At 41.5% G+C, this 14,436-nt stretch overlaps 1 protein-coding gene across 1 annotated transcript in view; it reads right to left on the bottom strand.

Moving 5' to 3' along the window:
- Nucleotides 1–14,436, bottom strand: part of pex5la (peroxisomal biogenesis factor 5-like a) — a gene marked incomplete at both ends in the record, with an annotated part of 217,787 nt that overhangs the window by 84,946 nt on the left and 118,405 nt on the right. The window contains one exon of the mRNA XM_084308478.1: nt 4,563–4,667. Coding sequence (XP_084164604.1) covers nt 4,563–4,667 — 105 coding nt within the window. The remainder of the gene's footprint in view (nt 1–4,562; nt 4,668–14,436) is intronic.

Genomic DNA, 14,436 nt, shown 5'->3' with positions numbered 1-14,436 from the left:
TTTATATAATAAAGTATTCAACCTCTACTGTCTTTAACTATGAATGAACACAACACTCTAACTTACCATCTTTATATAATAAAGTACTCAACCTCTACTGTCTTTAACTATGAATGAACACAACACTCTAACTTACCATCTTTATATAATAAAGTACACAACCTCTACTGTCTTTAACTATGAATGAACACAACACTCTAACTTACCATCTTTATATAATAAAGTACTCAACCTCTACTGTCTTTAACTATGAATGAACACAACACTCTAACTTACAATCTTTAAATAATAAAGTACTCAACCTCTGCTGTCTTTAACTATGAATGAACACAACACTCTAACTTACCATCTTTATATAATAAAGTACTCAACCTCTACTGTCTTTAACTATGAATGAACACAACACTCTAACTTACCATCTTTATATAATAAAGTACTCAACCTCTACTGTCTTTAACTATGAATGAACACAACACTCTAACTTACAATCTTTAAATAATAAAGTACTCAACCTCTGCTGTCTTTAACTATGAATGAACACAACACTCTAACTTACCATCTTTATATAATAAAGTACTCAACCTCTACTGTCTTTAACTATGAATGAACACAACACTCTAACTTACCATCTTTATATAATAAAGTATTCAACCTCTACTGTCTTTAACTATGAATGAACACAACACTCTAACTTACCATCTTTAGATAATAGAAGTTTGAAAATATTGTTAGTTGTTGGTCAAATCTGAGTTAGGTGATTCTTTGTCTGTGGTGCTCAATTATGTGTCAATCATTCCTTTGAGCTGTGTGACAGGGTTGCACTTCTCTTGAAGAAAAGATTGGATGAGTTTAACATAATGTGCGCACTGTGCTACCTGTGCCAGCTGACTACTGTGTCAATGGGTTCAGTTATTCAGGTGCCGTGACCTTTTCGAGGCTGTTGTCATTGGAATAAAATCAAGTGCATCTCGGCTCTCGGCTAGAATGTAAGATATTATTCTATTATTGGATTCGTCGGCTGAACAACCGAGGAGGAGGGGAGAAGGTGAGGAAGATGAGGGGAGGAGGTGAGGAAGGTGAGGGGAGGAGGGGAGGAAGATGAGGGGAGGAGGTGAGGAAGGTGAGGGGAGGAGGGTCGGGAGGAAGGTGAGGGGAGGAGGTGAGGGGAGGAAGGTGAGGGGAGGAGGTGAGGAAGGTGAGGGGAGGAGGGGAGGAAGATGAGGGGAGAAGGTGAGGAAGATGAGGGGAGAAGGTGAGGAAGATGAGGGGAGGAGGGGAGGAAGGTGAGAGGAGGAGGGTTGGGAGGAAGGTGAGGGGAGGAGGTGAGGGGAGGAGGTGAGGGGAGGAGGTGAGGAGGTGAGGTGAGGAAGATGAGGGGAGGAGGTGAGGAGGTGAGGAAGATGAGGGGAGGAGGTGAGGAGGTGAGGAAGATGAGGGGAGGAGGTGAGGAGGTGAGGAAGATGAGGGGAGGAGGTGAGGAGGTGAGGAAGATGAGGGGAGGAGGTGAGGAGGTGAGGAAGGTGAGGGGAGGAAGATGAGGGGAGGAAGGTGAGAATAGGAAGGTGAGGGGAAGATGTGAGGGGAGGAGGTGAGGGGAGGAAGATGAGGGGAGGAGGTGAGGGGAGGAAGATGAGGGGAGGAGGTGAGGGGAGGAAGATGAGGGGAGGAGGTGAGGGGAGGAAGATGAGGGGAGGAAGATGAGGGGAGGAAGATGAGGGGAGGAGGTGAGGGGAGGAAGATGAGGGGAGGAGGTGAGGGGAGGAAGATGAGGGGAGGAGGTGAGGGGAGAAAGATGAGGGGAGGAGAGGAGGAAGATGGGGGGAGGAAGGGGAGGAAGAGGAGGGGAGGAGGTGAGGGGAGGAGGTGATGGGAGGAGGTGAGGGGAGGAAGATGAGGGGAGGAGAGGAGGAAGATGGGGGTAGGAAGGTGAAGAAGATGAGGGGAAGAAGGTGAGGGGAGAAGGTGGGGGGAGGAAGGTGAGGGGAGGAGGTGATGGGAGGAAGATGAGGGGGGGAGAGGAGGAAGATGGGGGGAGGAAGGGGAGGAAGAGGAGGGGAGGAGGTGAGGGGAGGAGGGGGAGGGGAGGAAGAGGAGGGGAGGAAGATGAGGAAGGTGAGGGGAGGAGGTGAGGGCAGGAAGAGGAGATAGGGAGGTGAGGGAAGGCAGAGGGTTAAATGACCTCACAAACTGTCAATGATTATAAAGCTGTGTTGTTGACTCTGTAAATAACAAAAGGTTGAGCGTATCGGTATTTGCGGACGGTATGGCGTTATCAACAGAGAACTATTGACCCAGTGTCACACGGCTATTGATCTACGTGCCGCTGGGTCATCTTAAGGGAACAGAGGTGACACGAGTCTAACAGAGGGGGGGTTTATCTGAGCCGAGCAGCTCTCCTCTCATACACACGGACAGTGACATACTGGGCCTGTTTTTTTATCGCTGACCTGGATGAAGAAGAGGAATGGAGCCTCTTTTATATCGTTTTATATCGACTGTGATAGCGACACTATTGTTGTGTTTTGTCTACGGCACCATTATGCTTTGCGCATTATAATTCAATAAACTATGACGATAAATTAATTAAAAGATGTTCCTCCCATTTTGAGTATCTGAGGTTGCCGCTTTCCTTGCAACGTAATGCTCGCTTGTGGAAATCTATCCATTTCAAGGTTCTCCTCCTTATACAGTATACAATGCACTAAATGGAACAGGACCAAGCTACATTGCAAATTCTCTAGTCAACTACGTGCCTTCTGGAATATAAAGAAAATTCGGGGATGCAGCCGTCGCAAACTATATGCACCAAAAAGTTATGGAACAACACACTACCTTAATGGACATTAGGGAAGTTAGATCTCAAAATATTTGTAAAAATATGCTAAAAACGTACCTCTTCACCATAGCCTTTTAATACACTCCACTGCTGATTGTACTGATTACATTATTTTACTCTGTCCATTCTATTTTACACTTTTGTTACTTTTATTACAGGTTCTAAACTGTCAGGTATCGAACTGTGTGAGTATCAAGCAGGAACAAAGACTGTCAGGTTTTTTAAACTGTGTGAGGGACCCAGGCCTGGAACTGTGCCCTGAGAGGGAACTGTGCCCTGAGAGGGAGGTTTGCCCTGAGTGGGAGGTTCGAAGGGTCAACGTGGGTATCAAACAGGAGGGAAGACTGTCAGGTTTTAAACTGTGGATACCAAACAGAGAAGGTGAAGACAACTTTAAATTTTATGTGCTAATTTTATGTCTATTCTATTCTACTATTTTATTGCACTGCACTATTGCACTACTCTGTCTATTCTATCTTACTCTTTTTATTATTGCCTATTTTAAAAACTGAATCAAACCATAAACAAGGTGGCCTATTGGGATGTTAGATTGATCCTAATGTGAAAAACTGTGATTTTATATGTTTGCACTTTATGTGCTCATTTTATACCTGTCTTTTTCTGTTGTGAAGCTGCAATTTTTGTATGAAAGGTGCTATACAAATAACGTTTATAAAGGAGGAGATGAGTCAGCGAATAGAAGACTGTCAGTCTCGCACTGGAGTCATCTTCGGTTGGGATTTGCGTTGTGTGTAATAAGTACATGTAAATATAATCATTTTGGGCACTGGAAGTGGAAAGCGTGTGGGCTGTAAAAACACCACATCACAGGCACAGCAGGGCAGGAAAACATTATGCATGTGAGTGCACGTGTGCACAAAAGCACACACACAAAGACACACACAAAAACACACGCACACAGAGGCACGTACTGTACAATCAAGCACAGAACATGGACGAGACAGTTATACCCACACCATCCACAGAACACTTAAAACAGAGGAAGGAAAACGAAAATCACAGCGTACAGTATTTTGCTGCAGTGTTTCAGCAGGAAGTACTGAAGTAAATAGCCTTTTCCAATGGGGGTCAGGTGCAGTATAGCATTTTTGGAAATGCATACTTGGCAATAAGGTTTTGCTGCTTATGAGGTGTAAAATCAGGAAGGTGTTCTAACCCAATTAATAGTTAGATAAGGAATGCTCAATGAAATGACTGACAACTCAAATCGGATGTGGCTAAATGTGAATGGACAATTTATCTCTGCTTGATAGTAAATGCACTGTAAATGTTTATAGAAAACAAATTGTGTGATAAAACCAGTTTGATTGAAAGATAATACAAAAAATATTTGATGTATTTCAGTTTCTCATTAATACAATCTACAAGGGGGGGGGAGACCTTAGCCAGTCTCCACTAGATATCCTTACATGTGGTTCAAATCACAATACGCTATTTGTTTAAATACAGTCAGGTGAGTTTTATACCCCATAGAGCAGCTGGGAGAAACAAAGAAAATCAAATCAATGCTGTTGCTTTACTGTGATCAGATACCACAATCATGATGTGAACAGATTGCGTTAGTTAGTTGGGTTAGTATATGATGAAGGTATGGGATGCAAAGCCTTGCCGTTAATTTAATCACCACCGACAGGATGAGAATCCTCCATTTGAAGGGAGGGAGAGGGGGAGGGGGGGGGGGGGGGTTTGCAATTGTTCTGCCCACCTTGGTTGTCACCGTGAGGAGGGGTTTCCCTTCTGAAGACGCCTTACTTGGTATCTCCTTCAGGACCATGGCAACAGTCTTATCTGCGGCCCTAGAGTCTTTCCCCTACAACAGTGAAATCAACAATGACTTGCGTCAGGACAGTTGGACAAGTCAATGCTTGGCCCCTGTTCAGGGCATCTTACAAAAGCAAAAACCTTCACTTTATGATGATGGCACTATGGAAATACTATCAGTGAGCTTGGGTCTGTGGGGCGACGAAACAACAACATTGACTGAAAACATAATCCACAAGACCATGGCAATGGAGAGGAGTCACTGCACAATGTATATAGGTGGGTTCACCGCACAAGATGAGGATGGTGGTTTCATGTCTTATCCTCCCACACTATAAGCGTATGGTAGTGAGATATCGTACTGAGCTCATTATGCATGTTCACGTTCACCACTCTCATTGGTTGGAATAATTTGAGTGGCGGTTGAAGATGCGCACCTATTGGACGGGTGGCAAAGGCGACATCTGGTCACACTGGAAAGTTACAGCAATGTGACCTCTACAATACCATTATTGCCCGCCCCCCTCCTCCCCCCATCCAGTACTTAAAGGCCTCTTGGGAAGTGGTCCACGTAGCGCCTTGCTGATAATTACCAATGCCACATTATATAAGGGGTCAAACTGATTTCAAGTCTATTGTCATCCTCCTCAGCCCACTTCACTGCAGCAGCAGCGGCAGCCGGGCCGTAAAAACCATCAGCAATCTGACAAAAGGATCATGAATGTCTTTCATGTCGCTTCCTCACGCCCACCGCTTTGGTTGGAGAAAGACAGAGAACGTGGCTACATTCTGAGTCATACATCCATCTAAAAGGTGTGATTTTAACAGTTAGTATTGACTGAGACTGAGAATGAAAATGCTCATGCTTTCCACCATGCAAATATCAGTGTGGGACTTGTCAGGAACACAGATTTCGCTCTCTCCTCACCAGGCGTTTCTACACACTCCCAGAATTATCTGAACGGCACGTTCAGAACGGACACCGGAAGAACCCGTGTGCAAAAACGCCTCGACTACACCCAGTTACATTTCCAGTGTAATGAATAGCTGGTCATTTGCTCTGCTGACTTTCCACTCCCAGTTAGCTGTGTTCTAATGTGGCACATGGTGTGGCTGCCTGGCCTGGAGACAACCTCCCTGGAGGGTGTGTTGGCGTTAATAGAGCCACAGGAACCACCTGCGCCCACGCTTCACAGAAGCACTTATCAAACCCCGCTCCCAGAACTTACTCTATGTTCCCAGAGTTCATTCTGATTCTGGGAAGGACTGTGCGCTTCTGGGCTCTGTAGACTTGGAATTAAATGCAGTGCATTTATCTTCAAATGGATAAATAAACATGTTAGCCATTTTAAACATCAGAATTTAAATCGTACTGTGTTGGAAATGTTTCAATTGATATATTTAATCACTTCGTTGTCCGTCTCTTCTTTTTATTTTGATTCGACTAATTGTTTTCTTATTGGTTATTCTTATTGGCACTGTCGTAAATGAGGGTCTGACTCTGACCTTTTATTTCAGTTTGTTCCACTTCCAGTGTGGTTCAGGGGTAAGCCAGCAACGTTGCTGTGATTGTGGATGGTGCTGACAAGGCTGATAGCTCGTAGTATTTGTTTTCATTACAGCTTAAAAGTTGTTGCTTTTTGCATTTTTTAACTGGCAACTACTCTTGGAACCATTTCAGATGAGAGACGCTGTACATTATATAATATTTCCACAGAAAAATGTAATGACTTCACTGCCTTTTTTCCCTCAACACTTGTTGTTTTCATCATCAGTGCACAGTTGTCTCAAACCTTGACTGTATAGTTTAATTATGTAACTTGGCTTGACAATGCTGAAAATAAGTGGGACAGAAGTTTTAATCTATTCTGTATGCAGTCTGCCAGAGCGAACAGAAAACAATCTACAATTAATTCATTCAACCTTTATTTAAATCTTGGGGAATCATTGAGGGTGGCCCTCATTTACAATGACGCTAAAACAGATGAAAAAACAACCAGAAACATCTTCTTCTTTTTTTTTTTAAGTATGCATAATCAATTAAACATAATCCAGTTAAAACCAATCAGTTAAAACCTGGGAAATCACTTAAAATAGACGATCAAAATTAATAACAAAAACTAAAACAGTTACAGTTAGGGATGCTCGATATTGGCTTTTTTACCGATACTGATATACCGATATTGTCCAACTCTTAATTTCCGATACCGATATCAACCGATACCGATATATGCAGGGTTCCCCCCCCCCCCCCCCCCCCCAAAAAAACTGAATAATTGCAGGTAATTAACATTACATATGTCTTGTTGTGGAATTAACATAACATTATGCATACTTTTGACAATAAATAAAATCAGAATTTGTTCTTACTTGCTTGCCTGGGTAAATAAAGGTTATAGAAATGTAAATTTTTTTAAAATAAATATATATATATATTTTTTAAACCGATACAGATATTTTCCGATATCACATTTTAATGCCGATAATATCGGTAGGCAGATAATATCGGACATCCCTTGTTACAGACTGATACAGTGATTAGTGATCATGGCTTTGAACTGTATGGATCTGATACTGAAGAACGTGTGTTGAAGGATGTTCCACGAGTCAGGAGCAAGAATGGAACAAGCTCCAGGAACCTAATTTGAGAGTCAGATAGGCTCCAATCCAGTATGTATGGTGGTAGCTACCAATAAGGTCTTTGTATATAAATAAATACCAATGATTATTGTGCCTCTCTGTAAGAGAAGATGAACCAACCTTATCACACAATGGTGAGTGGCATACAGTAGCTGTCACCAGTAATGAACCTGAGGGCAGAGTGCTACACCGAGTCAAGTGATTTAAGAGTGGAAGCAGCAGCATGTCTACAAATGATGAATTTTATTTGAATCCACAGATTAAATGTATATAGGATTAAATAGGTACTCAGCTTGCCTTACTAAAAGGTCCTTGGTATCAACAACACCTTCCCTGTTATCTATTAACACCTCTCCTTTGTTTCCCTCTTCCTCTCTCCCTCCTTTCTCTCCCTCCTCTCTCCCTCTTCTTTCTCCCTTCTCTCTCTCTCCTCTCTCTACCTCCTCTCTTCCTCCTCTCTCCCTCATCTCTTCTTCCTCTCTTCTCCCTCTCTTCCTCCTCTCTTCTTCCTCTCTCCCTCCTCTATTCTTCCTCTCTCCCTCATCTCTTCTTCCTCTCTTCTCCCTCTCTTCCTCCTCTCTTCTCCCTCTCTTCCTCCTCTATTCTACCTTTTACCTCTCTTCCTCTCTTCTTCCTCTCTTCTTCCTCTCTTCCTTCAGGCTGCCTACTTTCTCTATTTCCCATCTGCTTTTCTCTTTGTCTTATCTTCTCCATCCTCCTCTGACCTTAAAAAATAACTGCTTCAACTGCTTCAAAAGCTAGTTCTCTTTCTGTACAATATGTCACTTTTCTGCCACAGCTTGCTGGCAAGGTTGTCTATATGGTATTTAAATGTAAATGTATCATTGAGCCAGATGCCAACATACAGTATTTAATATTTATACTCAGTAACTCTCTCACTAAACAAACCACAAACCTCAATATGTCTGTCTCTAGCATGACCTGTTGCAGTAAACACCAATTTAAAGGAACACGCCAACATTTTGGGAAATTAGCTTACCGTATTCTCCAGAGTCAGACAAGAAGAAGTCAGACCAGTTTCCTCTCTGTGCGTTCAGTAGAAAGCTATCTGGCTGCATGTTAGCCTAGCGTAGCACAATGAATGGAAGCGGACAGTGCCGGTTAGCCTTCGGGAGAGGTGTTAGTTGGACAATGCCTAGGTTAACTGTCCGCTTCCATTCATTGTGCTAAGCTAGGCTAACGTGCAGCCAGATAGCGTTCTACTGAACGCACAGAGAGGAAACTGGTATCTATCTTTTTGTCTCTCTCTGGAGAAGACGATGAACTAATTTCCAAATGTTTTGGCGTGTTCCTGTAAGATGAACTAGAATGAGTGCTGATTGGAGCACAAGAGTTTTACAAGATACAAGAGTTTTATTTGTCACGGCATACAGGTATACAGTGAAATGCGGGGGGTCTCGCCCACAACGATGTGCATAATACAAGTAATAATAATAAGAGTCCAACCAATAGAGCGACATAGTGCAATAAACAAGTAAACAAAGTAGGCATATCGGTATCTGTACATGAGCTATTTACAGAGCATGGTAGGACATGCTAGGTCCTGTGGCAGTGCAGTACACTGTTAGCTACGGATGAGGCCTACTGTATGTCCGTGGCATGCTATAGTTGGTCATAAATATTTACCCCCAATGAATGAAGGACATAATGGTACACATACGTGTTATGTTGTCTTTTGTGGCCTTTTCAGGACGTATGTGAGTCACGTGCAAAGTGCTTTCATGCAGTTTGTGGTTTTCATTGAAATTGATGTCCCTTTAGCATACACAAGTTAATAGAAAATGCTAGCATTTACATAGGTAATCCACTTGGACTTGGAAACCGAAACTCTGACTGCTCAACCACTGGGCCCTGTTTCATGTACGTGGTTCAACTAAGTCGATCAACATGTCCATTATCCAGCTTCAGTTAACCCGATGTTCAAAGCCGGGATTTTCCTGTTTCACAAAGGAGGATTCAGTCTCGTTAACTCAAGCCAGACTTGAGAGTCAGGCTCAAGTCAGGCTAGATGCGCGCTCCCGTTTTAGGTGGAAAGCCAGCACGTATCGATGGCAGAGACCCTGATTCTCAACGGCATTGATTGATTAATTGATTTAAGACTTTATTGACAGATTGCAATAGGCTCAATCGCCTCGCCGACAAGTTAAATGCGTTATCTATAGGCTAATTCTAAGTCCCTCATTACCTCAATCAATCAGATTATATTTCTTTAAACTTGCCTGCTGGATTGAATAATCAAATGAGATCTTGCTAGCGAAAATTATTAGTTAACTGTTATACAGAATTACGATACGGCTCTCTTACCCATTGATTGATGTATAGTCAATCTTTTACTTATCTTCTCTGTGGTGTAACGGGTTCTTCTTTTGACTTTCACACGGACGACCGGGGTTCAAGGCCCTAGTCTTTTCCTTCTTTTTGCAATATAGGAATAATTCAATTTGGTGCACGTTGAGAGCTATATAAAGAATGACATCCTCAATGCATGTAGATTTATAATATTTTAACTTAAAACCAGGCTACTTTGGCGTATAATCATTAATATTATATTCAAAAAAATCATATTGGAAACACGGGGATTTGAACCCCGGTCGCTGAATTGGCAGGCATGAGCACTACCGCTGGGCCACTGGGCCAGATGGGATAAATTCATTGTTTATACATTAATGAACGAGAGACCCGTGTTTAGAATATCCGTTGTTTTGAATGAAGTTTATCTCTTTATCCTCATTCATTAATGTGACGTCAACGGCTCATTCAATTTCTCAAATCCGTCAAACAGCGCATCTCATCAGACATCTTAATCCCAGTTACAATTAAAATAACCACATCATGTGTACATCGCACGAGCGAGCGCCACCGTCGCCACGGTATATATAACGTGCATTATTTAGGACAAAGTGAATTTAATATCAGCATTTTGGGTCTATTTTACATTTCAAAAGCCCCCTCTGGAAGAATGGAGCACAAAAACGTAATTCAGAATGGTATAATGCAGATCGTAGACTGTGGGAATAGTTTCAGGAAACGGGCTGTCACTTCTTTGCGGGGGCGTGGCGATAGTTCAGGCTAACTTGAACTTGAACTCTGCTTTCGAGCAGGCTCAAACTTTTGGATATGTTGTCATGGTGATTTGGGAAATCCAGGTACATGAAATCGGAAAGTCAGGCTAACCCAGTTATCCAGCTAAAGTTATCCGGCTAACTCGGTTATCCCGGTACATGGAACGGGGCCGGAGGCTGCAAATCATGTGAAATCATGATTTCTCAAATGGTGAAATCCTTTAGACACAATATATCATGCTGCTTTACGATTTGTAACAAACAACTCATCCCTCACACATCACTGTGTGTTGTATGAATTGTCAGGTTAGTCATCCCTAGCCATAAGAAGACAGTTACATCTGTATTTGTTTGTATACAAAGGCATCCTGAGGCAGCTACTGTACCAACTTACGTGAGCACTTTACTCATTCAACCAAGAGTTGGACATTACAATCTTATATCATGTTCCCACAGTCAGAACTGAATTTGTGAAACATGCGTTCAGCTATGCTGCTCCATTGTCCTAGAACCTATTACAAAAGGATTTGAATCCAGAGTCCCTCATTGGAATTGATCATTTAAAAGACAAAATTGGACACCTTTTTGCCATTGACTGCAGTGACTGCACATATTTTTTATGTAGATTTTTTTCCTTCTCTTTTTCTTATCTTGTTTTATGTTTGTTTTAATGTTGTTCTATATGTGAAAATGTTCTGTAAGCTTTCTTCTTGGCCAGAGCCCACTTGAACAATGTATGGAAATATTAATGTTATTACCCTGGTTAAATTTAGAATAGAATTTAAAATCCTCCTCATGGCCTTTAAGGCACTATCGGGTGCAGCACCCCTGTACGTCACGTACTCAGCGCCCAGACTCAAAAAGAGAGGCGTTCGCTCTTTTAAGGCCGTGGCCCCCAAGCTATGGAACCAGCTACCCCTGGAGATCAGAACTGCCCCCTCGCTGGAGACATTTAAGTCCCGACTAAAAACTCACTTTTACTCCCTAGCCTTCAATAAACCCTGATTTTCCCACACCCTAACTCACACACTCCCATGCAATTGTATCTTGCCCCGTCCCCCTGTATCTGTGCTTGTGTTCTTCTATCCCCTGTGTGCTATATTGTACGTTGTGCTCCTCTATCCCTGTGTTGGCCTACTGTTGTCCTATTCTCTAACTGTATTGTCTTGTCCTGCTGTGCCTTTTCTGTAATTTTGTATTATGAATTTTATGCTTTGACTGTACAGCACTTTGGTTGGCTCTTGAGTTTTTAAACGTGCCATATAAATAAATGACTTGACTTGGCTTAAATAATAACATTTTAAATTAGAATTAGGGCTGTCAGTTTATTGCGTTAATTAGATTAATTAATTACACAGCAAATTATCGCGTGTAATTAAAAAAAATGTATAAGAACATTTATTATTATTATATTTTTTAATTTTTTTTTATCTCATTCATTCCATAATAACGTAGAATACTCATTTACAGACTTTTTTTTTTAATATGGTCCATTTGCATGTTCTTATATCTTGTATCTGATTCTAGGGACATCTATGGATCTCAGGGAATGTTCAGTGTCAGAAATACTGTGTCTGTTACTAGGCTTGAGTCAATTGTAATGAACCAAATGAGAGTATCAATACATTTGTTTTATCTTTGACTGTGAATAACACCATGCTAAAATTTACCAGACCTGAAAAATCTAAGCAAATGAATAAATGGAAGATGATTAACCAGAAGGTTTTGTAGATACAGTACTGAGTTCATGCCATCCGGACACATGTCATTTGAAATATGATTATAGAATATGGAATATCAGGCCTAAAATGGTTATGCGATTAAAATGCGATTAATTAGATGAATTAATTACAAATCCTGTAATTAATTAGATACATTTTTTTAATCGCCTGACAGCACTAATTATAACATAATAATATGTCTCAAGCGTGGCTGCAAATCATGTTATGATTTCTCAATATCCAACTGAGTGACTGAAACATGGTTATGACGTGCAATTAGTGCAGATTTCAATGGTGAAATCCGTACTGCTCAGTTGCTCGGTTGCTGAGAGAATGGGGATTTTCTTTCTGCCATTTTCATATGTAACGGTTGTGATATCGTCACCTTTTTGACTTCGATGCCCCGAGGGAGTTTCGAACCCGTGGTCTGCCGCACCACGGGTCGACAGCACAGACCGCTATACCAAGAGGTGAATTCACTGCTTTGTAACGTGTCTATGTGTCTTTTAAGGGTGAGAGTGAGTTTAACCCATAGTGCTGCTATTCGCCACAGTCACTTCACAACATCTGAAGTCCATCGTGACTGCACTTCGCGGTACCATCCGTTACATAAGTACTGAGTGACTTGAAAGAAAAGATTTAAGCTGATTGTTTACCAGCGACTCCAGGGCTTCTTTTTTGGGTGAAACAATTTCTAAAGGCTTTCATTGTTTAATAATTGACATCTCTGTTATTAGCACATTCGATTGAACATTCGTTCACCACAGGATTGCTCTGGCTTGACACGAAAAAATTAAATTGCCCACACGTCATTTACTGCAGACATTGTGGTGCTAGGTAAACAAGTGTGTTGTTTGTGGTACATAACCGTGGCTAGTAAATACATTTACATTCCATTGATCCATGACAGCCGTTTCATCACTCGCAAACTAATAGATTTACTGGATGGTGGACATTTTGCTCAGGAACTCCAAAGGAAAAGCTCACAATAGCTTTGTTAATTACACGGTCTGATGATCAAAAGCAGCAAGTAAATTATGCAGACGCAGTAATGCAGTTATATAAAAAAAATTGTTGCTTGACTGAAATAGGCTTCTGTCACTCAACTTACTAATGCTGATGTATTATACCATATAGCATTGCTATCCCAGTTTACTTGTGGGATACATACTATATACTAGTATTGGTACCTATATCAATGTTATCTTTGCAAATTAATTATCTGTGAAATCCTAGGTGTAACTGAGACATGAAGAACAGACTGGATTTGTGAGCCCCCTCATGCATCAACGTGTTCTACGCACAGATCTGTGCTTACCCTGTGCGTACGATCATTTCTAAGCAAAGAGTGGGATTCATCAACTTCAACTTGAACTTGACTTCGTGCTTACATCTACGCACAGGTCAGACCTGGGGCCCTGTTTCATGTACGTGGTTCAACTAAGTCGATCAACATGTCCATTATCCAGCTTCAGTTAACCCGATGTTCAAAGCCGGGATTTTCCTGTTTCACAAAGGAGGATTCAGTCTCGTTAACTCAAGCCAGACTTGAGAGTCAGGCTCAAGTCAGGCTAGATGCGCGCTCCCGTTTTAGGTGGAAAGCCAGCACGTATCGATGGCAGAGACCCTGATTCTCAACGGCATTGATTGATTAATTGATTTAAGACTTTATTGACAGATTGCAATAGGCTCAATCGCCTCGCCGACAAGTTAAATGCGTTATCTATAGGCTAATTCTAAGTCCCTCATTACCTCAATCAATCAGATTATATTTCTTTAAACTTGCCTGCTGGATTGAATAATCAAATGAGATCTTGCTAGCGAAAATTATTAGTTAACTGTTATACAGAATTACGATACGGCTCTCTTACCCATTGATTGATGTATAGTTAATCTTTTACTTATCTTCTCTGTGGTGTAACGGGTTCTTCTTTTGACTTTCACACGGACGACCGGGGTTCAAGGCCCTAGTCTTTTCCTTCTTTTTGCAATATAGGAATAATTCAATTTGGTGCACGTTGAGAGCTATATAAAGAATGACATCCTCAATGCATGTAGATTTATAATATTTTAACTTAAAACCAGGCTACTTTGGCGTATAATCATTAATATTATATTCAAAAAAATCATATTGGAAACACGGGGATTTGAACCCCAGTCGCTGAATTGGCAGGCATGAGCACTACCACTGGGCCACTGGGCCAGATGGGATAAATTCATTGTTTATACATTAATGAACGAGAGACCCGTGTTTAGAATATCCGTTGTTTTGAATGAAGTTTATCTCTTCATCCTCATTCATTAATGTGACGTCAACGGCTCATTCAATTTCTCAAATCCGTCAAACAGCGCATCTCATCAGACATCTTAATCC

The sequence above is a fragment of the Notolepis coatsorum genome, assembly GCF_963971535.1.
Source record: "Notolepis coatsorum genome assembly, chromosome: 2".
Classification (NCBI taxonomy): domain Eukaryota; kingdom Metazoa; phylum Chordata; class Actinopteri; order Aulopiformes; family Paralepididae; genus Notolepis; species Notolepis coatsorum.
This window is presented reverse-complemented; position numbering and strand designations above follow the sequence as displayed.